This window comes from Eubalaena glacialis, chromosome 2 (assembly GCF_028564815.1).
Source record: "Eubalaena glacialis isolate mEubGla1 chromosome 2, mEubGla1.1.hap2.+ XY, whole genome shotgun sequence".
In the NCBI taxonomy this organism is placed as follows: domain Eukaryota; kingdom Metazoa; phylum Chordata; class Mammalia; order Artiodactyla; family Balaenidae; genus Eubalaena; species Eubalaena glacialis.
This window is the reverse complement of record NC_083717.1, coordinates 120,950,214-120,976,896: the sequence shown is the minus strand read 5'-3', so window position 1 is coordinate 120,976,896 and position 26,683 is coordinate 120,950,214. Positions and strand designations below refer to the sequence as shown.

General features: G+C 56.2%; 1 protein-coding gene across 1 annotated transcript in view; it reads left to right on the top strand.

Annotated features, from left to right (window-relative positions):
- The first annotated feature begins 363 nt into the window (after positions 1–363).
- ZFHX2 (zinc finger homeobox 2) overlaps positions 364–26,683 on the top strand; it is a 28,668-nt gene continuing 2,348 nt past the window's right edge. Inside the window, exons 1-9 of the mRNA XM_061180660.1 lie at positions 364–521; positions 15,200–17,295; positions 17,483–18,000; positions 18,559–18,802; positions 20,142–20,216; positions 20,643–20,701; positions 22,147–22,347; positions 22,738–22,864; positions 23,037–26,507. Of these exons, the coding sequence (XP_061036643.1) occupies positions 15,249–17,295; positions 17,483–18,000; positions 18,559–18,802; positions 20,142–20,216; positions 20,643–20,701; positions 22,147–22,347; positions 22,738–22,864; positions 23,037–26,507 (6,742 nt within the window). The 5' untranslated portion in view covers positions 364–521; positions 15,200–15,248. The remainder of the gene's footprint in view (positions 522–15,199; positions 17,296–17,482; positions 18,001–18,558; positions 18,803–20,141; positions 20,217–20,642; positions 20,702–22,146; positions 22,348–22,737; positions 22,865–23,036; positions 26,508–26,683) is intronic.

The window sequence follows — 26,683 nt, the reverse complement described above, 5'->3', positions numbered from 1 at the left end:
GGGCGGACGGACTACAACTCCCGGCACACTCCGCGGCGGGCGGGCCGCTGCACCTGCTCAGTGGGGCCGCCCCGGGCGCCTGGGTATTGATTATTCCATTGTGTGGGACGCCTCGGCTCCAGCCAGTGAATGAGGCGGAGGCGTGAGGGCGAGGAGGAGGAGGAGGAGGAGGAGGGCGAGGAGGAGGAGGAGGGCGAGGAGGAGGAGGAGGAGGCAGGGAGCGAGCGAGTGCCCAGGGTGAATCAATGGAAACCCCCTCACGAAGCCGGAAAACACTTCAGCCGCAGCCAAATAGCATTGATTATTTTCCTTCACTTCCCTCACCGCCGTGAATTTATTTATTTATTTTTTCCATCTCCGTCCCCGACGCCCCGGAGTGAGCGCTGGAGGGAGGGAGGAGGAGGGGAAAAAAAGGAATCAACACATCGGAGAAGTCCCTTCCAAGAGCCACCCCCTCCCCTCCCCGCCTCGCGCTGCTGGGCGGCCGCGGTTCGACTCCCGTCCCTGCTTCCAGCTGAGGTGTAAGTGCATCGATTTCCGATGCTGCTGGGTTGGTTTTTTTTTCTCCTCTCCCTCTCTCTTCTTCCCTTCCTTGCTCTTTGGAAGCTTGAGACGGAGGGGAGAGGAGGCGCTCGGAGACTGCCGCTGGAGGGCACGGAGAGGGACGGGAAGGGACTGGGGGAGGGGACCGGGACGGACAGACGGACACACCGAGGGCCTGAGGAGAAGGAGGGACAGGGGTATGGGAGGGAAGGAGAGGGCCTGCGAGCGGGAATGGGGCGAAGAGAGTGATGCCGGGGTGGAGGTAGAGACGGGGAAGGGAAAGGTTTCGAGGCTGGACCAGGAGCCAGGCGGACAGATGGAGGGTAACGAGAGCCTAGACGGGCCGCGCCGAGCTGTGCAGGGAGTGGGGGTCCCGGAGGGAAGGGGAGGCCGGGGGAGTGCGGGAGCTCGGAGCTGTCAGTCTGAAGACGTCTGGGTCTCGGTGGCCCCCCGCCGGCCGCAGGATGGGGGACGAACGGCGGCTAGCAGGCAGGCAGATGGATGGGCAAGCGCGCTGGGGGGTGGGAGGGTGGGAGAAGACGTGGATACCCTTAATCTTCGATCTTAGGTTTTGCCAGAAGTTGAGTTGTTTGTTGGTTTGGGGGGGTTTTTTTGTTTGTTTTGTTTTGTTTTGTTTTGGAAAGGTGCGAGTAGTAGGTGAGGGGAGGCCTCTACTCCTATTCAAGGTGAAGTGTGTCTCTCCTGGCCCCCAACTCCCCCGTCTGCTCTTGTCTGTCCCTCTCTCTGAATAGCCCTATCAACGAGAACTCGACCACGCGTTTTGCTGCTCCTGTTGCCCCTCTGACCTCTGTCCATGTGTCCCTACCTCTGGATTTTGCCATTCTACATTCATTCTCCCCACCCATCCATCTCTGAGTCTGTCTGTGTGTCACTATCTCCGGCTGTGACCTCCTACCCGGGTGATCCTTTCCCTGTGTGTCCCTGTCACTGTGTGTTACACCTTGGCTGCCTGACTGTTCTACCCATCTAGGACTCCATGCCCTTTCCTTCAGGGTCTGAACGGATATCTCTGGCCTTTTCAGGCTGCTTTGGAGTTTGCTTATCAGTCATGACTGATGATTGTGGTAGTCACTGGTCAGAGGCCTGGAAGAGTGGAGGGATGGAGCAGATGTGTCTCCCCCAAGGATTCGAGTGCCCTTTCAGCATGGCCAGGACGGCCTCCTCTTCCATCTTCACCCAGGGAGCTTTGGAACTTCCTAGCATTGTTGACTGTCCCCTTTGCCATGTGCCTGTGTCCCCCATCAGCACCTCACCTCTGGTCTCCTGTGTGTCATCTGCCTCTCCAGGAGCTTCCCACCACAAACCTCTTCCTCGCTGACTTGGTTTTCCTCCCTTCCCTCACTTTACCATTATATATCATTTCATTTCCCCATTTTGTTTCACCCCCTTTTTTCCCCATCCCTGTCTCCCATGATCTCCTTTGCCTCTTCTTCACCCTTGTTCCCATAATCTGCACTCTTCCTACCTTTTCTCCTTGGTCACCCTAAGTTTCTTGTATTCCTTACTTTCTCACCCAGCATTTTAACTGCAGCAGCGAATGTACCAGAGAGCAAAGGGGCTGGGAGAGTTGGGGAGTATTGTTTGTGAAAGCACATGAACAGGCCAAGAAATCAACTTAATGGGCTTCCAGGGGCATATAACCCCTTCATCAGTCAGGGCCATTATGTTCATTCACTGTCAACTTTGATTTTGTAAAGGGACATTCTCTGGGATCCTAAGCTCCACCCTGCTTCGTTGCCCCTTATCTTTCAGTTCATTCTAGACATCTGTGGCTTTTTCTCTACTTTCTAATTCATCTTCTTCCTGGGTCCTCACTCTTATCATATTTGGATTCAGCATGATTCTTTACGAGGCAGTTTTCATTAGTGTGACAGAAGCTATTGATATCTTATGCAAGGGGCCAGGTTCATTCAGCCTGAAGAATAGGAAAGGTGGATAAAGAGTCTGGAGAGTTTACCTTGTTTTAAGCCCATTATTGTTTTTCCAGACTTCAGGAGCTTGAAGGGTAAAAGGAGGAGGTAGACATGGGCAGAGAATGGAAAATTTCAGAGGTGAATAGAGTGACAGAAAGGAAGGGGAGGCCGGGTGCAATAAATGCATGGGGTAGAGAAATGCATGACTTGAGGAACGCGCAAAGGAAGGGATGAAAATATATGTGGAATGGGGGGCAGGGGAGGAACCAAGGGGTGATTAATGAAAAATTGGGAGAATGAAATAAAACATGAATTAATAGTGATACAGAAGGAGAGAGGGAGAGATAGGATAGATTATTTCTCAAGAGGAAGGTCACCAGAAAAAGCAATATGAACTGAATAAATACAGTGGTAAAATGGGGGAAAGGAGGAATGGAAGAATAAGATGAGGTGGGAAAAGAGTATGGTACAAAGAAGGGAAATGGAAGGCAAAGGGAGGAGTGCTGAAGCAGATCAGAGCTGCACAGAGCTTGGTAGGGGGAAAGAGGAGAGATGAGATATCAAAGGAAACAAATGCCTCTGGTGTGAGAAGGACACAGCGTGATGGATGCAAAGAGAGCACCGCAGGAGGGGCGATTTGGAAAAAAGGCAGAGCAGAAATACCACTGGGCGAAGCCCCAAAAGAGAGAGATGCCAAAAGAGAGGAGAGAGAGCGCAGAGATATCTGGTGAAGAGAAGGAGAGATTTGGCTCATTCCATTGGCCAAATCCCTCACTACCCCACCGGAGGCCTTTGCTTTTCATCCCCAAGCCAGGGCAACATGAGCAAAGAGATGAAAAAGTAGAATTCCCATTTACTTTAGCTGATAGGAACTGGAATCTTTCTAGCCCCCTGAGCACCAAAGACCTCCAGCCTCTGATGTCATAAACTGCTGGTGTTGCCTTGGCAACCTGACAGGGGTCCTCCCTCCATGATGTCAGAGCAGCTGGTGTTACCTTAAGACCCATAGAGGAACAACTTGCTGCTTTGCTAGGGAGCTGCACACATATGGGGCCGGGGCCAGAGTCAAATCTGTAGGATTCCTGCGTCTGGTAGCTTGACCTTGCCTCCCTGGAGCTGTTCTTAGCTCCAAATGAAGTCTTGTTTGTGAGCACCTGAGGTTCACTAGAGCCTGCAGGAGCAAGAGGAAGGGACCTCAGGAGACAGGGGCATTGAGGATGGGATGGTAGGACTGAAAGGCAGGAAAAGAAGGAAGAGAGCTGGAAATGGCATTTACAGAATGTGAATGGAGAAGGGCTCTGTGAGCAGGGAGGGGAGTCACTGAAAATGTAAGATGAACCTTGCTTTGGGTTTAGGAATGGAGCCGGAAGCTGGAAATGCAGATTAGAGGGGATAGGAGCTGTGTGAGAGCTGTGTGAAGCAGGGATACAGAATAGGGAAGGACTCTGAAATGCCAGAGGGCATGGTGGAACTTGGCTGTGGAGGGAGGGGAAAAAAAAGCGGGACTCTGAGAGAAGCTGTCAGGTGAGAGATCCAGGTTTAGTCCTGATGGTCATATGAGCAGGGGCTGCATCTGTCTAGTTTCCCATCGTTTTCCAGGACCTAGCACAATGTCTGTCACACAGAGGATGCTTAATATCTATTGATCAAGAGGTCAAACTAATAGGGAGAGGCCAAGGAAAAGACTTGCCCACCTTCCTTTCACCCCGCCCCTCAGGCCTAAGTCTGCATAAATGGGCAAGCTGGGAAAGCAGACACTGAAGGAAAAGGCTGGAGGGGAGCAACTGTGAGATCTGAGGCAGAGAGAGGAGAGACTGGGTTAGGGGCCCACTTGGAAGCATCCAGGGCTGACTCTAGGGGCTGATCTGGGGAGTCTTTGCAGAGATAATGGGAGGAAAACATGAATGAACAGTCTTAGGAGCCCAGAAGGAAGATACGGAGGAGGCTAGAGAAAGGAGGTGGTTTCCAGAAAAGGTTGAGAGTTGTTTCTAAAGACAGAGTCGGAGATTTTGAGTTGGAAGTAGCATCCTTACCCCACCCCATTCCCAATCGTGAAACCACAATTGAATCTGCCATATATAAATACATAAATACACACACACACACACACACACACACACGTGCGCACGCACTTGCTGATCACAAAGAGTTCATAAATCAATTCCAGGCCCATCCTAAACACCCTGTCCAAATCCAGACAATTACAAGGAAGTCAGCATTGGCCAAGTGGGCCAAAAGGCATAAAGAGGCACAGACTTGGATGTAAGAAACCCTGTGAGGGATGGCCTTGACATCTGACTACGCAATGCGTTGTTGGAGTCGAGAAATATAAAGTAAAAGAAGGAGAGGCAGGAGATGCAGAGCTCATCACAGCTCTGAGGTCTGAAGGGTGGGGAGTCTAAACACGGAAGCCACAGAGGAGAAAGATGCACCCAATCAGGAATTATAACTTAACCTGTTCCTGTGGCAAATGGATCAAAGGAATCTAGGAAAGAAGCTCTGGATGAGAGGAAGTGAGCTGGGAGCCCTGGGGGAGAGTCTAGCTATAATAAGAAAGGCCAGGGTAGCTGGAGAAGGGGCCGGTGGGCAGGGGCCTGCAGGGAGGACAGTGGCGGCTGGATGCTCTGTCAGCCGCCGCCATGGACTTGGGCAGCTCATATTTTGCAGCAGGCGACAGGCTGTCGACACGGCGGTCCTTTACCTCACCGTTAGAAACTCATTTCATTGATTTTTCCATCTTTCTTCTCTGGCTTCTCAGTCATCCCACCCCTCACTTTTCTAGAGCCCCTTGCCTCTCTGTGGAAAGCCCCAGGGGACTGCCTGTCCTCCCCCCCAGGCTGGTAAGACAGGGTGAAGGATTTAGAGGTGCCTTTCAGCACCCTGAGGTAATCCCATTGGCTCTCAGTATCCCCCTCTTATAAGCACTTGTGCAGACCAGGGCCTCTGTGTCCAGTTGTCTAGGGTGCCCAGTTAAGGGGTAACAGGGCTGAGATCCACCTGCTCTCCTGTCACCAAGCTGTACCACTGCCATGCAGGCTGTACACACCTGGAAGAAGACACCTTTTCCTAATACCTCCCAAGACAGCTCGGCACCCCTCAAAATCTCTCTTTCAAAGTCAAATGAGAGAACAGGAGCTGCCTCTGTACTTGGGCAGGAATATGGTATTGCACTGAAGCCAGGGTTCTAGCCTTGGAATCACAGCAGGGCCACCCAGTGGAACAGTGTTGGCACAGGGGCCTGTGCAATTAGAGGGCCATAAGTAGCAAGCACTCTCTGTGGAGAGAAGAGGGCATTTTGATGTGCAGAGTAGGTGGGGCAGGGGTGGGTGAAGAAATGTTTACGTGTGGACATTTCCCTGGTGCCTCCTCCAGTTACAGCCAACTACCCTCAGCCTCTCCCTTTGGGGCTGGCATTGGGCTAAAGGTCAAGAGTCAATTGCCAATCATTTGGCTTCTCAGTGAAGGAGGGCAGAGGGTGGGACAGGAGTGTTAGGTTGTGTTTCCCTGAGGAACTGATGGGGTAAACGCCATTTCCATCCTCAGATTTTTCACTCCTTGTTTTGTTGGTGATGCACCCCTACCCCACCCCAGCCCCCAGTCTCAAGCCCAAGGCCCTCTGGCCCATCCTCCTTTTTCTCTGGTCTTGGCAAGGTTGTTTCTCTGGGGCCCAGTGTGTCTTGAGTCTCAGGTGTCTGAGTCTAGATTCTGCTGCTTGCTTTGACTCGTGTGCCTGTCACCCGCCTCCCCCCCCCCCCATCACAGCTGTCTTCCTTTCTATCCAGCCATTTCCAAGTTCTGTACCACTTTTCCTGCTTGGACCACAAACTCCTCCTTCCTCCCATCCCCAGCTTCATCAGGCTACGTGGTTTTCAAAACCTAGAGATAAATCCCGGTGCTTTAGGGAAAGGAGTGTGCTTGAGGTTAGGAAGAGGGAAGACCAAGATACTGGTTCAGGGAGGAGTGGGAAAAGCGGAAACACGCTGAATAGGACGAGAAAGAGGGAGTCAAAGGTAAAAACCATGTGACTTGGAGCCGGGAGAGAGGTGGAGAGAAGGTCACGGTTTAAATGAAAAAGGAAGGAAGGCGGTAGGCTGAGGCTGCGAGGACTAAGAAACGGAAGAGAAAAACCCGGAGCCTGACCCCCTGCAGAGAAATGACGGCGGCGAGGAAGAGGGAGGCCGAGTGGTTGTGGAAGAGGCTTAAGGCGCGAAAGGCAGGCGGCCGGCTCAGCCTCCGCGTCAGTCCTGAGTTCAAGCCGTGCCGGCTTTGACCCTTGTGGGAGGAACTGAAGTGGCAAATTAACGACGATAATGAAGTCACTGCTCCTTGTTTGTCTTTGCTGGTTTCCCCTTGAGATTTGTCCTTTGGCCAGACGGGGCACCGTGGGGGAGGGGAGGGCCAGCAGCAGGGAAGGGCGGGGGAGGGGCGCGGAGAAGAGGACGCGGAGGACAGACGGACCCGGGGAAGAAAGAGGGAGGGGGATGAGGAAAGGAGAGAGGAAGCCAGGAATGGAGGAGAGGAGGGAAGGGGGACGAGGGAAGAGCAGGGCAGGGGAGAGAGGCGCGGAAAGACGGGAAGGGAAAAGAACAATGGGGAACGGGAGAGGGAAGCCTAGAAGGAGGAGCAGAGGACCGGGAGGGAGAGGAGCGGTGGCACGGGGAAATGGCGAGCCGGAGGGAAAGGACGTGGCCGGGGCTGCGGGAGCTGCAGCTGGCGGGGCCGGGGGCGGGGCCTCATCTCCATCTCTAATGGCTGTGAAATGAGGTTAGCTCCATTAGAGGCAGTGAGAGTGTAACGAGATCACACTCATTAGGGCTGGGCCATCCAAGTAATTACCACCACCCCAAACACGCCCGCGCCAGCCGGGCCACCGAGCACAAACAGGCACGCCAGGCACGTGGCAGCACACCCGCACAGGACACCCCGCCGCTGAACGGGCAGCCCAGGGCCCACGCGGGTGTAACCGAGAGCCGCGGGGAGACCCTTCACTAACCCCGAAGAGGTGCCGGGACAGGGCTACACCCAGGCCCTCAGCCACACACACAATAAAAAGCAATAAACACACACGTACACCCGAACTCGGGGAATAAGACACGTGGATGAGCAATTATCGTTTCCATTTATTGATCACATACAAAGTGCCAGTCTCAGTAATGATCGTCTCAACGGGCACAACTCCAGGAGGAACTATTCCCCATTCTATTTATGAAGCAACAAGCTTTAAGCAACCCACCCGAGGACATTTACATCACAGGGAATAGAACTAGAATTTGATTCCAGGTCTGTCTGACCTTAAAGGCTATGTTTTAAAATAATACCATACCGTTTTTTCTGAAGTTTATATGCTATTAAGAATACACATGTGTAGACTTCCAACTTTCAGAGAGGTTATCAGAAATCTGATACCCACCTCCACCCCACCCCCAGCAGAGAGAGAGAGAGACACACACACACACACACACACACACGCACGCACACACACGCACACACACAGAATGGCCAGGGCCCGTGCATAGACTGCAATGCGAATAGCGCCCCCTGGAGTCACACAAAGCAGTGGCCTGTTCTGGCCCATCTTACACTAACAACTGGGAGAAGGCCATCTAACACCTTCAAGCTCAAAGGAGAGGATGACAGCACATATGCTCAAAGCAACACACGTAAACGCAGAATAACACACTCAGACTCAAGGATCTCATTCAGAATGCTTACCAGCCAGAGCTCAGAAGCTTACAAATTAACTTGAGAGCAGAGCACTGGGGTCAGGTTACCTGAGGCCAATCTCGACTCTATTTTCCAAGTGTTAGACCTTAAAAATTACATAACCCATCTAAGTCTGTTTCCATGTTTGTAAAATGGGAATGAGTAGCTGTATCTATTTTATCAGATTGTAGTGGAGGATTAGGTGATGTGATGCTTCCAGAGGGCTCAGCACAGTGCCTGACACAAGGTAAACATTTAAAGATACTACTATTATTAGTTGTTGTTGTTATTGTTTTAATAGTATTTAAACAGAGTCATTACTATCACAAGGGTTCATGCAGAATCAGAGAACCAGAAGGATTTATTTATATACACAGCCACTTACAATGGTATCCTTCCAAGTAATACTAGAAGAATTGCACGTAATTCTTTTCAAGCTCAGGGAGATCAAAGGTCTTCCGCAGAGGTCCCCCATGCCAGGATCAGATAGGATCCTGAATCTAAATTCAAGGGCACAGCTCCCTGTCCCCTCGCTCTGGAGTGCTCATACAGAAGAAGGGTTCAGAGGTGGCTTTGTGCGGTTATCTAAGCCTGGGTCTCTCCAGTGCACCTACAAGATCACACAGCTCCACACTGCTGTCCTAACACTTGCGGCATCACTGAGGGAGATGCACTGGCAAGAGGCTCCACTCCTCTCCACAGCATCCTCTCCTCCAGCAGCAGACATGCTGCAGCACATCTCAACAAAGCCACGCCAATATGGATGGATGTTCCTCTCTGGTTGTGGTTTTAATCCACAGCTTCCCTTTTAGCCCTGTCTACTCCCTCCCACCCCCATCTTCTTCCTCTCAGCCTCTCCTTTCGCCTCACACCCCTCCCAGTTCCCTCCCGCCCACCTTAAGCATCTTGCATGCCCATTTTAAGCATCTTGCTTGCTCCATCCCTCTCACTGGGGCCCAATCTGCTGCCAAAACTGGGAGCCCTCAACGAGATTCGAGATTCTCCAAGATTCAAGATTCGGTATTTACATGTACAGATCAAGATCCAGCTCCCCGCTCCTTCCCTCCCTCTCCCTCCCTTCTCCCTCTGTCCTCTTCTCTGCCTTGGCTGTCTTTCTTTACCCTCTATGATACTCCTTTTCCTGCCTGTCTCATTTCCTGCCATTCTTATTTTCTCTCTTTTGGACAAAACTTCTCTTGCACAAAGTAAACACTCCCTAAGTATTGGGGTGCCAGGGAGATGTCTAGGAGAGATAGGTAGAATTAAAATGGAGGAATAGGAGTACCTTTTTTTGTTTTCTTTTTAAATATAGAAGGTAAGCTTTAGAGACAGAGAAAGTGATAGTTTTAATGCAAGGAGAGGCCATAATAGTTTTGATCCATATGTGAGCCTGGGCAAAGCTTCCAGTCTCTGGTTCGGGATAATGGGATGTCTCTAGACGCAGCAATCAAGAGGGCCTGGTGAGAAATGAAGTCTGCTGCTGGGCAGACTAGATTTAAGTCCTGCCCACCGAAGAATCTGCCCTCAGTCGAAAAGGGCAGAGATGAGAGGATGAGTCCAGGTCAAGAAGGGGCAAGACAGAAGGAAAGCGTCAGCCTAGCTGCACACACCTTGCCCCCCTCTTGGGGTGGCGGGGGCGGAGAGCCAGAGAGAAGGAAAGAAACTGACCTGATAGACACCAGTATGGGCACTTTTCACATGTTACCTGTACTAGTCTTCACAACAGCCGGGTAAGGACAGCGGTGGCAGCTGTGTGATCTTGTAGGTGTACTGGAGAGACCCAGGCTCAGATAACAGCACAAAGCCAGCTGTAAAACCCTTCTCCTGTATGAGCACTTGGGAGTGAGGGCCAGGGAGTTTCCAGATGAGAAAACAGAGTGGATAAGTAACTTACCAAGGCTGCACAGCTGGTGAGTGGCGGGGAGCCAGGACTGAACCTGGGTCTAAGTGAATCCATAGCGCATGTTCTTCCACTGCCTTAGAAAAGAAATCTCACCTGGTTAGAGTTTATTTGCTGTTGGTACCAACTGATCCCCCTAATGTGGGCACACACACTCCATCTTTCCTGCTTCTGTTCCCTTCCCCTCTGTGGCTGCCTCTTAAAAGCAACAGGTTGAAACCAAAAGGAGAGACGGGCAGGGCAAAGTTAGTGTGGAAGAGGGCAGGCTGGAGGCAGAGATTTCAGAGAGAAGAAAGAAAAGGTCCCTAAAATGGGCTCCAAGGAAAGAGGATAGATGGAACAATTGGAAAAGTGAAAGGCAAAAATGTCTGGATGGCTCGGACTTGGAAATCACTGTATGCAAATTGTAAGCAAATGTGCCAGTGCCCTCTGGCCAACTTTGCTGGGGAAGACTTTGCCCTGTCTTTGGGTTTGAAGAAAAGAAAGGAGAGGGGTTTTTGTTTTTTGTTTTAAGGAGGGGAGCTGGGAGGAGAAAGCCAGTCTGTCCCTGTGGGCCTGTCCTCTCCTCGGTGATGTTCCCTCCATAACCACTAGGGAGCAGTCGTGTCACTTTTCCACTCCAGCTCCGCCAGAGGTGGGAGGGGGCTCCAGCCCAGGGGAGTCCTGGTCTTGCTGGGACTCCAGCTCCAGAGGAAGTGCCCCTGGCCAGCTTTGCCTCCAGTTCTATAGGCCCCACGGCCTGGCGCCTCCTCGGTGAGGGGCACATTCTTCCTTTCCTCAGGCCTCACTTCTTTGGTCCTTCCTTTGCCCTTGTCCCTTTGGCTTCTGTAATTCTCCGGTTCTGAAGTCTCAAGAGTGTTGTCTTTTGTGGTCTCAGAGCCCGCCTTTGCAGCTTTCCACTTCACATCCAAGCCTTTCTGTCCCTCTCATAACATCTTTCTTGGTAGCTCTCTGGGTCCTACTGTCTGTCCTGAAGCCTCCTGTTTCCCTGGCGTCTTCCTGTTCTAAGTACGGTACATTTCAAGAAGTAGGAATTCTTGTGCAGCTACTTACAGGGTGCCTTTCTGCCCACCTCCCATGGAAGAATATCTTAGTTCAGGGATTATGTTGATGGGGCAACAAGTCCCTAGCTGACCTTTGAAAGAAGTAGCACTGCCATCCTTTCCTTCTCTCCTTGAGGAATAACGAGGGACCTGGGTCTGGACAGAGGAAGAGGGCAATACCCCCCCAAAATCTCTTCTGTTTCCCCATAGCTTTCTCTCCATTTTCCCTTTCTCCTCACGCTGTGAGGGAAGGAAGCATTAGGGAGGGAGATGGAATGAAGGGGCAGCAAGCGAGCTCTGGAGGCTGAGGGCCATTTTGGAGCTAGATGATTCATCTTAGGGGATGACTACACCCTCAGAACTCTCCACCCTCCCCTGGCTCCAGGCCTGCCTCCTCCCATCCCCCTCGGTGGCAGCAGCCTTGTAATTTAAAGCTCTTTCTGTCGCCTCTAATGTGATCCTCTCGTTTTATTGACTCTCTCCGCCGTCTGTGGCGCCCCTTCACATCAATCTCTGCTCTAATCACACCGCCACCACTGCCTGCTCGGTCTCCCCTAACCCCTCTCCTCGTGGGCCCCCGGCCCTCGCCTCTACCCAGGTCCTTCCTTTTGACTATCCCCCCACCTCCACCCTACACCCGATCCACCCTCTTCCTCCTTCCCTCCTTCACACACAGGAATGCCAGGGCCTTTAAGGGCTTGCCTTCTCCCTTTCCCCTCGTCTAAGGTGTACCCTGAGGGGGAAGAGATGCCCTTAAGGAAAGCCTGGAACCACAGGAGGAATGACAGTGGTCTGAGGGAGAATAAGACTCTGGGCCTGGTGGTGGTGCGTGGGGACCTGTCTCCAGAAAGAGATGAAAACTGAGGTCAAGGTAGGAAGGGCAGAGAAAGGGACACAGAGATTCAGACAGGGACAGAAGAAAAGACTGAGGCGGAGGAAAATGGAAGGAGGGGGGGAAAGTGAAAAAATAATTGCTGCAGTTCAATAAATAGTGGGTGATGGGAGAAGCACAGAGAAGAAGGGGGAGGGGAGTTGGTGGCAGTGGGGGGAGCGGGAAGAGAGGCACTGAGGCAGAGATAAATTTGCAATTGAAATTCTTTCCTGTAGAGGGGGAGGGGGAGGGGGGAAAGAGATTTGCAATTTTAAACAGCTTCAGACCCACCCTCCCTCCGCTGATCCAGGTCTCACCCACTAGCTAGCCCAAAGCTAAGCTCCTTTGGTTTCTAGCTAGGAACCAGCTGTCTTTTTCTAGTCCTGGGAAGTAAAAGCTTTGGAGAGAGGATTTGGGGCTTAGGTCTTCCTAGCCCTCCTCTGCAGTTTGATCTAGAGTTGTGATTTGGGAGCCAGAGAGAAGTTGCTGACGGATGTGAGGTGGGCCAGCAGGGGGAGAGCACCTACCAAGTTCAGCCCTCAGTGTCAGGGCCCAGGAGGGGCCGCTCTTGCCCGGTCTCAGTTCTTCCTACCAGGTGAGCCCCCGTTATGGGGGTGACAGTGGAATGTCAGGCCCTCACACTCCAGCACATGTATCTCCCCACTTCCCCCGGCACCCCAAGGATTCCATAGGAAGAATACCTTTATCCCACAACTTCAGGGCTTCTGCTTTCTGGTTATGTAAGATAACTGCCTCCCGCCCCCCGTCCAATTCCTTTACTTCCCTGTTAGTTCTCCACCCCCGCCTCGGCCCAGGTGCTGATTTGCATTTTCATTAGCATGCAGAGCCAGCCCCTCGCGGAGCTCCTTAATGGCTCCTCCTTCGACTTCACGCCTGGCTGGCCCCCCAGGAGGCGGAGGGGAGTGGGAATGGGGGCCTCCAGGCTGAGTGCGGCCAGACCAAGGACCCATTCCAAATCAGGGAATCTGAAGGTGAGGGTTAGAGGCTGCCCAAGGCGGGAGAGGCCACACCACTTCCTGGCAGCACTCTGGCCTGAGCGCTAAAGGTTTAATCGTTCGATATCTGCTGATAATTAAGAACTGAAGAGGAGTCAGGCCACCTGGGACACTGGGAGAAGCATGGGATGGTGAGGCATGGGGGGATTGGTGAGTTTGAGGGGGGACCAAGGTAAAAAATGGGGTGGGGCTCGGTAATTCTAGTCAGCTGGAGGCAGCTCAGGAATCCTGACTTCTAGACTTTTGGAGGCTCATTTTGTCAGTACTGTCTGAGGGGCAGTCCGGGTAGATGGAGGAGCCCAGGCCACAGCTTTGGGGTCTAGCTCTGTGCCCGCCAGTCCTTTTCTAGTTTCACCACCTTGGAGCTGTGTGACAATCAGCAGATTATTCAGCCTCTCTTTCTTGGGTGCCTCACCCATAAAATAAGGTTGTCGTGGGATTAAATGAGATAATTGATTAAAGCATTTAACACAGTGCCAGGACCATGCTATATGTACCGTAATATTATTACTGTTACTTTTTGTTTTTAATCCCTGGGGAGGAGGAGAGGGGCGGCTCATCTCATACAAGCCATTGTCTTTCAATTGGCCAGAAGCTCTCCCACCTGTGACGAGAGATGGATCTGGAATGCATCTGAGAGTAGCATGGTGTCTGCAGGCCAGAGGAAAGTCACTGTGGCCTCTCTGGCAAGAGGACCTTGACTTAGGGAAACTAACTCTTCAGGGTATGGAAAATCTGAGGGTCTTTCCCAGAGCTGATTTATTCAACAGACATGTATGGGTATGTGGCAGGCATCTTTCTCGGTACCAGTGATAAGGCAACCAATAAAGCAGAGTTCCTGCGCTCATGGAACTTAGTTTCTAGAAGGGAGAAATAAGGAAACCAGCAAATATCAGGTAGTGATGAATCTCGGAAGAAAATACCCCTCCCCACCCCCCCTATCCCTCCGCCGGCTGTGTTAGCTTCTGTAGAGAGGCGAGGCCTGTTGGAAGAAGTGCTATTTAAGCAGACACCGAATGACAAGGAGCCACTGGGCAGAAGTCTGGGGGAAGAGCACTGCAGGCAGAGTAAACAGCTCAGGAAAGCTGCTAAGGTGGGAATGAACTTGGTGTGTTTGACGAACCAAGAAGGCCAGTGGGCTGGAGTTAGCCAGCCAGGTGGGGTGGAGAGTATTAAAGATGTGTCAGAAGTAGGCAGGTGCCAGATCAAATAGGCCTTTTTTGTAGATCAGGGAGCAGAGTTTGGATTTTATTCACAGTGCAGTGAGAACTCACTGATGGGTTCTCGGCAGAATAGAGTATGGTTTACATTTTGAAAGGTGATTATGATGCCTGAAATTTGCTTTAAAACAATACAGGAAAAGGGGAAGTGGGTGAGGATATAGATGAAACATGATTGGCCATGAGTTAACAGCAAGGTCCTACTGTATAGTACGGGGAACTATATTCAATATCCCGTGATACACCATAATGGAAAAGAATATAAAGAAGAATGTCTCTGTGTGTGTAACTGAGTCACTTTGCTGTAAGCAGAGATTGCCACACCATGGTAGATCAACTGCACTTCAATTAAAAAAAAAAGAAAAGATTGGCCCTGAGTTTGGAGACTGTTGAAGCTGGGTGACGATGAGTACAAACGGGTTCCTTATATTGTTTGGTCTATCTTTATGTATGTTTGGCATTTCTCATAATTGAGAATTAAATAAAAGATCATTCTGAGTGGAAGGAGGGGCAGCAGTGGAAGTGGAGGCCAACGTGGAGTCTGTCGCACTAGTTCAGGAAAGCGACAGTAATGGCTTGGGCCAGCATGGTGCTGCCGGAGATGAGGATGAATGGAAGGCTGAGACGCTCGCTTGAGAGCCTGCTGTCAAATTGCCTGCCTGTGGGTGAGGGCGAGAGGAAACTGGGGGTTTCTAGCCTAAGCAACCAGATAAATGGTGGTACCAATTTGTGAGATAGGAAAGATGGGAAGAAACAAGTTCAGGGCAGAAATACAGAGTTCTGATTCTGGACATGTTCACTTTGAAGTCTGTTAGACGCTAAGGTAATGAAGCTTCAAGCTGGCAAATGGGTACTTGAATCCGGCGCTCAGGGAGGAGGGTGGGGCCGGAGGATCCGGAGAATCAACTGCCTGACTGGGTGTCTCCGCCGCCACCTCACAGCTCCGCTCTCTCCGTGTCTCCCCCACAGGGTCCTGGCTGTCACGCTGAAATGAACCCCCAGCTCTCCTCTGTCTGCCATGGCCACCCTTAACTCGTCCTCTACCGCTGGCACCACCCCCTCCCCTGGGCACAATGCCCCGTCCCCGCCTCCGGACACCTCCTCCCCCCGCACCCCCTCTGATCCTGTCACCAAAGATCCCCCTGCTGCCCCCTCCGCCTCTGAGAGCATGAGGTCCTCAGCGCCCGGGGGGCGGCCCCTGGAGCCAGGCTGTGGCCTCGTCCCACCAAAGGAGATAGGGGAGCCCCAAGAGGAGCCGGGCTGTGGTGGCTTCCCGCCAAAGGACCTGGGGGTGGAAGAAGACAGGGAGCAGGAGGAGGAAGGGGGAGGGCTCCCTCCTGTGGACCTGAGCGACCACTTAGTCTTCACAGCTGGCGGTGAGGCCTGCCTAGTGGCCAAGCTGTCCCTGCCAGGGGGCAGCGAACTCCCGTTACCAAAGGGCTTCCCCTGGGGTGAGGCAGGCATCAAGGAAGAGCCCAGCCTGCCCCTCCTTGCCCACCCACCCCCTGTACACCTCACTGCCCTTCACATCCAACATGGCTTTGACCCAATCCAAGGCTTTAGCTCTTCTGACCAAATTCTGTCCCACGATACCTCAGCGCCATCTCCGGCCACCTGTGAGGGAAGGGATGGAGCCTTCTGGAGCTACCAGCTGGCTCCAAACCCACCTGGAGATCCCAAAGATGGCCCCATGGGGAGCAGGGGAGGAGACCCCAGGGCACTCTTCTGGCTCTGCCTCCCGTGCCGCCTGGGTTTCGGCAGGCCCCAGGCCTTTGTGGGTCACACACAGTCTCACGGGGTGAAGCTAACCGCTGCTCAACACCAAGGCCTGCCAGGCAACCCAGCCGTGCTCCGGGAGGGGGACGAGGGCTGCGTGGCCCTCCTAAGCTTCCTGGCACCACAACTGCCTGCTCACGCCCCTTTAGAAATACTCCTTGACAACAGCAGCACCGTGAACATGGAGGCCCACGCGGCTCAGACCGAGGATGGCCCCGCTGCAGCCGAAGCCCAGGCCCCTGTCCTGCCCGTGGAAGAAGGCATGGCCCTCAGCCCGCCCTCCCCGCTGACAACCCCGGCCGCCTGGAACCCCAGCCCAAGCCAAGCCAAAGAATCGCCGACGCTGGCAGGCGAGGCAGGGCCAGGTTGGTTCCCCGAGGGGCAAGAGGAGGATGGAGGGCTCTGCCCCCCGCTCAACCAAAGCTCACCCACCTCCAAGGACAGGGGCGTTCTCCCTGCCCCAGTGGGCTCCCCCGAAGACCCTGGTGAGCCACCCCAGCCCTATCGCCCAGCCGACGACTACACCCCGGTCCCTGCGGCCTTCCAGGGCCTCAGCCTGTCCAGCCACATGGCTCTGCTACACTCACGCAACTCCTGCAAGACGCTCAAGTGTCCCAAGTGCAATTGGCACTACAAGTACCAGCAGACCCTGGATGTGCACATGCGGGAGAAGCACCCTGAGAGCAACAGTCACTGCAGCTACTGCAGCGCTGGGGGCGCCCACCCCCGCCTCGCCCGGGGGGAGAGCTACAACTGTGGCTACAAGCCCTACCGCTGCGACGTCTGCAACTACTCCACCACCACCAAGGGTAACCTCAGCATCCACATGCAGTCCGACAAGCACCTGGCCAACCTGCAGGGCTTCCAGGCGGGGCCGGGGGGGCAGGGGAGCCCCCCAGAGGCAGCGCTCCCGCCCCCCGCGGGGGACAAGGAGCCCAAGACCAAAGCGTCCTGGCAGTGCAAGGTGTGCAGCTACGAGACCAACATCTCCCGCAATCTGCGCATCCACATGACCTCCGAGAAGCACATGCAGAACGTCCTCATGCTGCACCAGGGGCTGCCGCTGGGGCTGCCGCCGGGGCTGGTGGGGCCAGGCCCCCCTCCCCCAGCAGGGGCGGCCCCGGCCACCTCCCCTGACCTCTTCCAGTACTTCGGACCGCAGGCCCTGGGGCAGCCTCAGGCTCCCTTGCCTGGCCCCGGGCTGAGGCCAGACAAGCCCCTGGAAGCCCAGCTGCTTCTCAACGGCTTCCACCACCTCGGAGCACCTGCCCGCAAGTTCCCCACAGCTGGTAAGCTCCCTGGGTGTTCTCTTTTCCCTTCCTCGGGGCCAAACTCGGTTCCCTGCTTTCTCCCCAGGGCCAGTCCTGCCGCTTAAATAACCCCAGCTCCCTCCGCATCCACCCCTCCCATTCCCACACAGCAAGCTGACCCTGCCCTGTTCCTTCCTGGGGCCACTAACCTGTCTCTGTCCCCTAGCCCCTGGCAGCCCCTCCCCCGATGCCCACCTGCCTCAAAGTCAGCTTCTGGGCCCCTTGTCCGACGGGCTGCCTGCCTCGCCGCCCCCAGATGACAGCCCATCCCTGAAGGTGTTCCGATGCCTCGTGTGCCAGGCCTTCAGCACAGACAGCCTGGAGCTGCTGCTCTACCACTGCAGCGTGGGCCGGAGCCTCCCGGAGGCCGAGTGGAAGGAGGTAGCTGGTGACACCCACCGCTGCAAGCTCTGCTGCTATGGCACCCAGCTCAAGGCCAACTTCCAACTCCACCTCAAGACCGACAAACATGCTCAAAAGTACCAGCTGGCGGCCCACCTGAGGGAGGGGAGTGGGGCCATGGGCACCCCCTCCCCAGTGCCCCTGGGAGATGGGGCTCCTTATGGGTCTGTCCCCACCCTGCACCTGCGCTGCAACATCTGTGACTTTGAGTCCAACAGCAAGGAGAAGATGCAGCTGCACGCCCGGGGTGCGGCCCATGAAGAGAACAGCCAGATCTATAAGGTGAGAGTGGGGCAGGAAGGGTCTGGGATTTGAAGGGCACAGCACAGAGCCTGAGGGAGAGAGGAGAAGGGGACGGGGCTGGAGCAAGGAGACGCAGAGTGGGAAGGTGATGCGAAAACCCAGGGGGGCGGGATTGGAGAAAAAAGGCCAGGGCACCAGGGGAAAAACTATTTGGAGACAGACGTGGAGAAAGACCAAAGGATGGTGGACTCTGACCAAGTGACTCCAGTACTTTATTCAACTTTTCTGGTGTTTGGGACCAGGGGGAGGGTTCTGTGTCTGCTCAGCCCATCTTGTCCCCAGAAGTTCAAGAGGATGGAACCAGATTCCATTCATATACTAGGAGGGAGTCCAGGATTGGTAGGAGGAAGAGGAGGAGACGGGGGAGAAAAGGCAGTCACACTCAGGTGGCCAAAGGAAGGAAGAGGAGGGCCCAAGGAGGAGGAAGGGGTGTCGGGGTGCTGCTGGTCAGGCCCCCCGGGGAGGCAAAGGGGCCCCCGGGACCTGGGGGCGTCCGTCCATCCTTCTGCGCCTGAGCAGCCTCCTTCCCGTTTGCAGTTTCTGCTGGAGATGGAGGGGGCAGCGGCGGCGGGCACGGAGCTGGGGCTGTTCCGCTGCCTGCTGTGCGCCTGGGAGACGCCCTCCCGCCTGGCTGTGCTGCAGCACCTGCGCGCCCCTGCCCACCGCGATGCCCAGGCCCAGCGGCACCTGCAGCTGCTACAGAGCGGCCCCGCAGCCGACGAGGGGCTCTCAGCTCTTCAGAGCATCCTGAGCTTCAGCCACGGGCAGCTCCGGCCTCCCGGTGAGGAAGAGGGCACTGGAGAAGAAGAGCTGGGCCGGGAGGGCAGCCAGGGCGGGAGCTGGGGGCCCAGGAGAAAGTGGCACGGGGACGAGAAATGGGTCCGTGCACAGTCCAGAGCAAGCGGAAAGGCGCTGGGAAGGCTGCTGAAACTGGCTTTTAGGAACACTGGGGCAGCCGAGGGAGATGGGGAACAGGAGGCTGTTGGAGGAGGCAGCAGAGAAGAGCAGGGATTTTGCTGGGTGGAGAAGTGGAGCAGGAAGGGAGGTGAGAAGGAACCACCCAGTGATTCCGAGTGGTGACCGGTGTGCTGGCAAAGCTTGTGGGGGGCGGGGGTGTGTGTGTGTGGGGTGTGGCAGGAGCTGGTCAGGAAGGAGAGGAAGGGAGAAAAACAGAGAAAGAATAGAATCAGCTTTGGGCTGGGCCGGGACTTGTCAGAAGGAGGTGGGAGCTGGGGGCATGGCCCGAAGGCAGCAGGATGGGAAGCCCTTGATGAGCTCCCCAGCCTCTTCCTGTCTCCTAGGAGGTCTTCAGTCCGAAGGCTGGGCTTAGGGTCCCCCTTAGGCAGCTGAGGTTGTACGAGAGAGACTGGGAAGAGCCCGCCAGGCACCATTGATCCAGAGGGTGCAGAAGAGCCTGGAAGGGGCTGTGAGAGGTGGGCACAGGTGTCCAGGCTTTGCAGAGGCCGGCGGTGGGCAAGGGTGAGGGCAGGGGCAGCAGGAGCCAGGAACATGCAGCATTGACTGGTGCTAATTGAATTGCCAATACACTGGCTGGAGTTAAGTGCCGGAGGGGCCCAGATCAATAGCTAACGATCCTGGAGCAGGACTGAATGGAGTTAAGGAACTTTAACACTTTAATTAGGCCGCCACCGAAAATAAACTCCTACACATCTGTCAATTCTTGCTTGAGTGGTAACCTCCTCTCCCAGCTAGACCTGCCGCCTCCTGCTCACCGCAGCTGCTTCCTTTCAACCTCACCTTCCCTCTTCGGCGCCCCTCACTCTACATTTCTGGGCTCCCTTCTTCCAGGATCAGTCAAGACAGGGAGCTGAGTTTGGTCCTGTTTCTGTCGCCCGCTGCTGGACCTGTTCCCTCATCTTTAAATGACGGGGCTAGACTCGCAGAGATGATTTCTTAGGCTCTACCAGTTCCAACACTGTAATTTCCCCCCTCATCCTCTGTATTTCTTTTTGGCGGCTTTTTGTCCTCTCCTGCCTATTGATTCATCTATCCATCTTCTCCCTTTGCTGCCTGGCTGCTTGTCCTGCTTCCTCTGCCCTATGTCCTCCCTTCTCTGATGCTTCATCCTTTTAAATTGACTCTCCCTTCATCCTACACAGGGAAGGCTCCTGTCACCCCCTTAGCTGAGCCACCCACCCCTGAGAAAGATGCCCAGAATAAGACAGAACCATTGGGTGAGTTGCTCATCTGGTCCATTTCTTTCTCCATCCCTTGCCCTCCTCACCACCCCAGTCCTAATATTATACATTCTGAGGTGCTCATGGGACCTTGCGGTAATCCAGACACCCAGCAAGGCCTCCTGTGCAGAAGGAGCTAAAGTGATCAAAAGAAAGGGCTCATCAGAGGGAAGGGAGGCGGAGCCACAGAAAGCTGGGTGCTTTTGCCCTCTGGCCATCCCGCTAACCCGGGCTCAGCCCTGCCAAGCTCCCTCCCTGTACTGAGTGCAGTTCTGTACTTCCCTGTCCTTTCTCCCTTTCCCCAGAGCCCACCCCTACCTTGGAAGCCCTCTGCTACAAATCAGGTCATCTTAAGGGCCGAGGGTCTGTGAAAGGAAGAGGGAGGGGCTGTCAGAGTCTCTTAATCTCTCCTTTCATCTTCAGCTTCTGAAGAGGCAGAGAACAAGACTGGCCCTCCTGGAGACAGTGCCGACCAGACCATGGTCAGAACCGGGGTAACTGGGAAGATCTGGGGCTGGGGGGGGGGCGTCTAATTTTACTGAGATCTGCTCACATCCTAAAGGCTGAACTTCTAATTAGTAGATATTTACAGACAAGAGATTTCAGACCAAAGGCAGATCTAATTTTGTCATGCTTGTGACTTACGTCACTCCAAATACAACATTTCAGAAATTGCACCTAGCTCCAGTTACCGGATGTGAGCACCAGCTGAGCTGGCCCTGAGGGGTGGAGCACAGAGGGAGACAAAATGAAAAGAGAAAGGCAAAAATAAAACACCAGCTGCTGCCCAGCTCTTTATTCCTGTTGGGAGCAGAAAGATGTGAAGTTCATCTTCTACAGAGAACCCTGAGCCTGGGTGGAACTGCCCTGGCACCTCCTTCCTCAGGGTAGAGGAACTGACCCAGATGATCCACACAGACAGCAAGCTCTGCAAGTCTCCGAGTGGCTGACCTAGGCAGGGCCCAAGAGTAGCTTAGCTCTGGGGCCTGAAAGGGTTCATTCTGAGGGGATTCCCAGCCTTTGGTTTTGAGGTGCCACCCTGTGCCTCCCAGCTCTCCAAACTGGACTGCAATAGGCCGTGTGTATTACGACTGCAAACTGCTGCAGTTAACGGCTTATGTCCTCAGCTACCCTGCCTCCTAACTCCTGTTCCAGCTATCTGCTCCCAGGGCTAGGTGCGTTAAGATGAGCGTCTGGATACCTCTCCTTTATGGCCATCCCCTCCCTGACATGCAGACCTGGACCAGTGGCACAGGCGACAGGAGAGGAAGTGCAGGCTGACAGAAATGCAGGCTGCAGGCCAGGCAGTCAGGTGACTGAGGCGGAAGTAGAGGGGCCTTCACGCCCCACCCTCTGGAGGTCCGGGCGGGAATGCACCAAAAGAGCCAGGCCAGAATTTTCCAGGGCCACTGGGGGAGCTGTGGTGTTTGTTTACATTAAAAAGGGAAGGGGAGAAAAAGGCAGGCAAAGAAAGTGGGAGCGGAGGGAGAATGAGCCGGCTTCTGAGCAGACAGATAGGGAGCGCCCCGCTTAGTCCAGGGACCTTGGAGAGGCAGAGCGGCAGGGATTCGGGAGCCTCTGGGTCCAGGAAGTGCCAGAAGCAAGGGGAGCTATTTCACGGAGGAGATACAGGCAGGTTGGGGGCAGGTAAGGAAAGAAAACTAAATCAGAGGAGGTAGGTACAGGGCCGTCCTGTCGGCTGAATGGAGTAGGGCAGCAGAGACAGGGGAAGAGAGAGGCCAGGACAAAGAAGGCAGGCCAGGGCAGCGCAGCCTAGGCCTTTGTCCCCGTCCAAGTGAAGCGAGGGAGGAGCCAGCTTTCAGGACTGGGACTCCTCCTCCATCAGGGGTAGGACCAGGCTGTATCCCCGCAGTGATGGTAAGTCCCACCCCTCCCTGACACCTCCCCCACCGCCTCTGTGCCCCAGGTGTTCTGCTGTCCATACTGCAGTTTCCTGAGCCCAGAGTCTGAGCAGGTGAGGGCGCACGCGCTCTCCCAGCACGCAGTGCAGCCCAAGTACCGGTGCCCTCTGTGCCAGGAGCAGCTGGTGGGCCGGCCTGCCCTGCACTTCCACCTCAGCCACCTGCACAACGTGGTGCCCGAGTGCGTTGAGAGGCTGCTGCTCGCGGTGAGTGCAGGCTGGGGGGCCGGGCACGAGGGGAGGCAGAGGCCGCGGTGTCCGGGCAGCTGTGTGTGCTGAGGGGAGCGGCTCTGCGTGGATCTGAAGGTGGAGTTTAGAGCTGGAGGGAACCTCAGAGCCGAACCCGTCCAGAGCCTCTACTCGCTGGGGAGGAAGCGCCCTTGGGCCCTGAGAGGAACTGTTCCACAGCAGGCGCGGCTGCCAGACAGGAGAGGCAGCAGCCCAGGCCCTCTCCTCCGTGGGGCAGGCAGAAGTTAGGTGGGAGGTTTGTCCACAGAGGAGTCTGGAGCTGGGCTGGGCACAGACACAGGTGCAGAGCTGGGGGGTCTGGGGTAGCGGGACGGTGGTGGGAAGTCACTGGGATCTCTTCCATCACAGGCCACAACTGTAGAGATGACCTTGACGACCAAAGTGCTGCCTGGGCCCGCTCTAAGCCCTCTGGGGGATGGCCCAGAGCCCCCCGCTCCCGGGCCAGAGCCTGTGCCCAGCAGAGACCAAGCAGCAGGTAAGGAAGGGAGGGCACACCTCCCAAGGTGGCAGGAAAGGGGACCTGGATTCCTCGGACCAAGAAGGTCTAAAGACAACTGAGGCAAGGATGAGTTGCCCTAGATACTGAGTGGGTGGGGTCTGATTTAGACAAGGTTCCTTCTCACTGCGCCCCCTTCTCTCTCCCCTAGAAGGCCCTCACCTGACCCCGGAAGCCAGTCCTGATCCTCTTCCTGAGCCTCCCCTGCCCTCAGCCGAGGCCCCAGACAAGCCCATGGGAAGCCCTGACCAGCCCCCTTCTCCAGCCCCGTCTCCAGCCCCTCGGCCCGATGCCCAAGCTGACGAAGTAGCTCCTCCACCCACCACGGCTGAGGAGGAAGAGGGGGCTGGCGGGGAGCCCCGCCTGGCAGAGCCAGCTCCAGCTGACTCTCGCCACCCTCTGACCTATCGGAAGACCACCAACTTTGCCCTGGACAAGTTTCTCGACCCTGCCCGGCCCTACAAGTGCACTGTGTGTAAGGAGTCCTTCACGCAGAAGAACATCCTCCTGGTCCATTATAACTCGGTCTCCCACCTGCACAAGATGAAGAAGGCTGCCGTTGACCCCTCCGGGCCTGCCCGCGGAGAAGCTGGTGCAGCACCCACCCCCACCGCCGCCACAGACAAGCCCTTTAAGTGCACGGTCTGCCGCGTCTCCTACAACCAGAGCTCCACCCTGGAGATCCACATGCGCTCCGTCCTGCACCAGACTCGCTCGAGGGGAGCCAAGACGGACGCCAAGGCCGAGGGGCCAGAGCGCGGCCCGGAAGAGCCCAAGGAAGGCGAGACTGAGGGGGAGGTGGGCACTGAGAAGAAGGGCCCTGACCCTGGTGGCTTCGTATCTGGTGGACTGCCCTTCCTGTCCCCTCCCCCACCTCCCCTGGACCTGCACCGATTCCCAGCCCCACTCTTCGCCCCACCAGTCCTGCCCTCCTTCCCTCTGGTGCCCGAGTCCCTGCTTAAGCTCCAGCAGCAGCAGCTGCTCCTGCCCTTCTACCTCCATGACCTCAAGGTAGGGCCCAAACTGGCACTGGCTGGGCCCGCACCCCTGCTGTCCCTGCCGGCCGCCACCCCTCCTCCCCCGCCCCCTAAGGCCGAGCTGGCTGAGCGAGAGTGGGAGCGGCCACCCACGGCAGAAGAGGGGAATGAGACAGCGCCCAGCTCACCCCCCCAGCCAACGCCCAACGAGGCGGCCCGCACTGCAGCCAAAGCCCTTCTAGAAAACTTTGGCTTTGAGCTGGTGATCCAGTACAATGAAGGGAAGCAGGCTGTGCCCCCTCCCCCAACCCCACCCCCACCCGAGGCCCTGGGCGGTGGGGACAAGCTGGCCTGCGGGGCCTGTGGGAGACTCTTCTCCAATATGCTCATCCTCAAGACACACGAGGAGCACGTGCACCGCCGCTTTCTGCCCTTTGAGGCCCTGAGCCGATACGCCGCTCAGTTTCGAAAGAGCTATGATAGCCTCTACCCGCCCCCGGCAGGGTCCCCCAAACCTCCCGATGGGCCTCTGGATTCACCTGCTCCCCACCTGGGCCCACCTCTCCTGGTCCCAGAGCCTGAGGCAGGGGGGGCCCGCCCCCCTGAGGAGCGAGGCCGGGCAGGAGGACGCTGGCCCCCAGAGGAGGAAGAAGGCTCCAGAGGGAATCTTCCTCCCCTAGTGCCTGCAGGCCGCCGCTTCTCCAGAACCAAGTTCACAGAGTTCCAGACCCAAGCCCTGCAGTCTTTCTTTGAGACCAGCGCCTACCCCAAGGACGGAGAGGTGGAGCGGCTCGCAAGTCTCTTGGGCCTGGCTAGCCGTGTGGTGGTGGTGTGGTTCCAGAACGCCCGCCAGAAAGCTCGCAAAAGCGCCGGCGATGGTGGGCCTGTGCCCAGTGGGGGAGGTACTGGGGGAGCCTCCGGCTGCCGGCGCTGCCGGGCCACCTTCTCCTGTGTTTTTGACTTGGTGCGGCACCTCAAGAAATGCTATGACGACCAGCATCCGGAAGAGGAGGAAGAGGCAGAGAGGGGGGAAGAGGAGGAAGACGCAGAGGAGGAAGACGCAGAGGAGGAACAGGGCCCGGAACCCCCAGCGGGGCCCGAGGGTCCATCACCAGAACCTCCAGACAGGGAAGAGCTGGGCCAAGCAGAGGCCACGAAGCCAGGAGGCAAAGAGCCTGAAGGGAGGGCCCCTCTCTCGCCCTCCCCCGTCCACGCCTGTGACCAGTGCGCCATGTCTTTCCCCAGCCAGGACCTCCTGACCAGTCACCGCCGGCTGCACTTCCTGCCACCTGTGCAGCCCAGCACTGCCCCCCACCTCCTAGACCTGCCCTTGCTGGTGTTCGGGGAGCGAAACCCTCCGGTGCCAGGCACTCCACCAGTGCCAGGGCCACCCCTCAAACGGAAGCACGAGGACGGTAGCCTGTCTCCCACGGGCAGCGAAGCAGGGGTCAGTGGGGAGGGTGAGCCCCCCAGGGATAAGCGCCTGCGCACCACCATCCTGCCCGAGCAGCTGGAGATCCTGTACCGCTGGTACATGCAGGACTCCAACCCGACGCGCAAGATGCTCGACTGCATCTCCCAGGAGGTGGGGCTCAAGAAGCGAGTGGTGCAGGTCTGGTTCCAGAACACCAGGGCCCGGGAGAGGAAGGGCCAGTTCCGAAGCACCCCCGGGGGAGTGCCCAGTCCGGCAGTCAAGGCCCCCGTCACACCCAGCCCCGCACCCTTCCCCAAGTTCAACCACTTGCTGGGCAAGGTGGATGATGGGGCTGGGAGGGAGGCCCCAAAGAGGGAAACACCTGCTTTTCCCTACCCCACGGTCACCCCTGCTGCTGGGCCTCTGCCTTTCCTGCCACCTGGGAAAGAGGCCCCCACTCTGACACCAGAGCCACCTCTACCTCTCCCACCTCCCCCTCCACCCAATGAGGATGAGGGCCCAGAGGAACCGTCTAAAGCTTCTCCAGAGAGTGAGGCTTGCAGTCCATCTGCAGGGGATTTAAGTGATTCGTCAGCTTCCAGCCTGGCTGAACCAGAGTCCCCCGGGGCTGGAGGGACCAATGGGGGCCCAGGAGGTGGGGCTGGGGTCCCAGATGGAATGGGGCAGCGGCGCTACAGGACCCAGATGAGCAGTCTGCAGCTGAAGATCATGAAAGCCTGCTACGAAGCCTACCGCACCCCTACCATGCAGGAGTGCGAGGTGCTGGGGGAGGAGATTGGGCTGCCCAAGAGAGTCATCCAGGTCTGGTTCCAGAATGCTCGTGCCAAGGAGAAGAAGGCCAAGCTGCAGGGGGCAGCAGTCGGTGGGGCTGGGGGCAGCAGTGAGGGCCCCTTGGGAGCCCAGCGCACCGACTGCCCCTACTGTGATGTCAAGTATGACTTCTATGTCTCCTGCCGAGGCCACCTCTTTTCCCGCCAGCACCTGGCCAAGCTCAAGGAGGCAGTCCGAGCCCAGCTGAAGAGTGAAAGCAAGTGCTACGACTTGGCCCCAGCACCCGAGGCACCCCCCGCTCCCAAGGCTCCACCTGCCACCACACCTGCCTCTGTGCCCCTCGGGGCTGCCCCGGCTCTGCCTCGCCTGGCCCCGGTCCTCTTGTCCGGCCCAGCTCTGGCCCAGCCCCCGCTGGGCAGCTTAGCTCCTTTCAGCGCAGGTGAGTGAGAGGTTGGGAGAAGCTGGACTTCAGAGGGCATCTCCCTCTAATGAGGTGCCCTTCCTTTTCCTTCTTGACTCCTCCCAACTCCAGTCTCCTCCCTGGCCTCCCTGTGTTTCCAGCTGGTGGGGTAGAGAAGGGAGGAGAGGGAGCATGGAGGCCAGGCGGTGGGGACG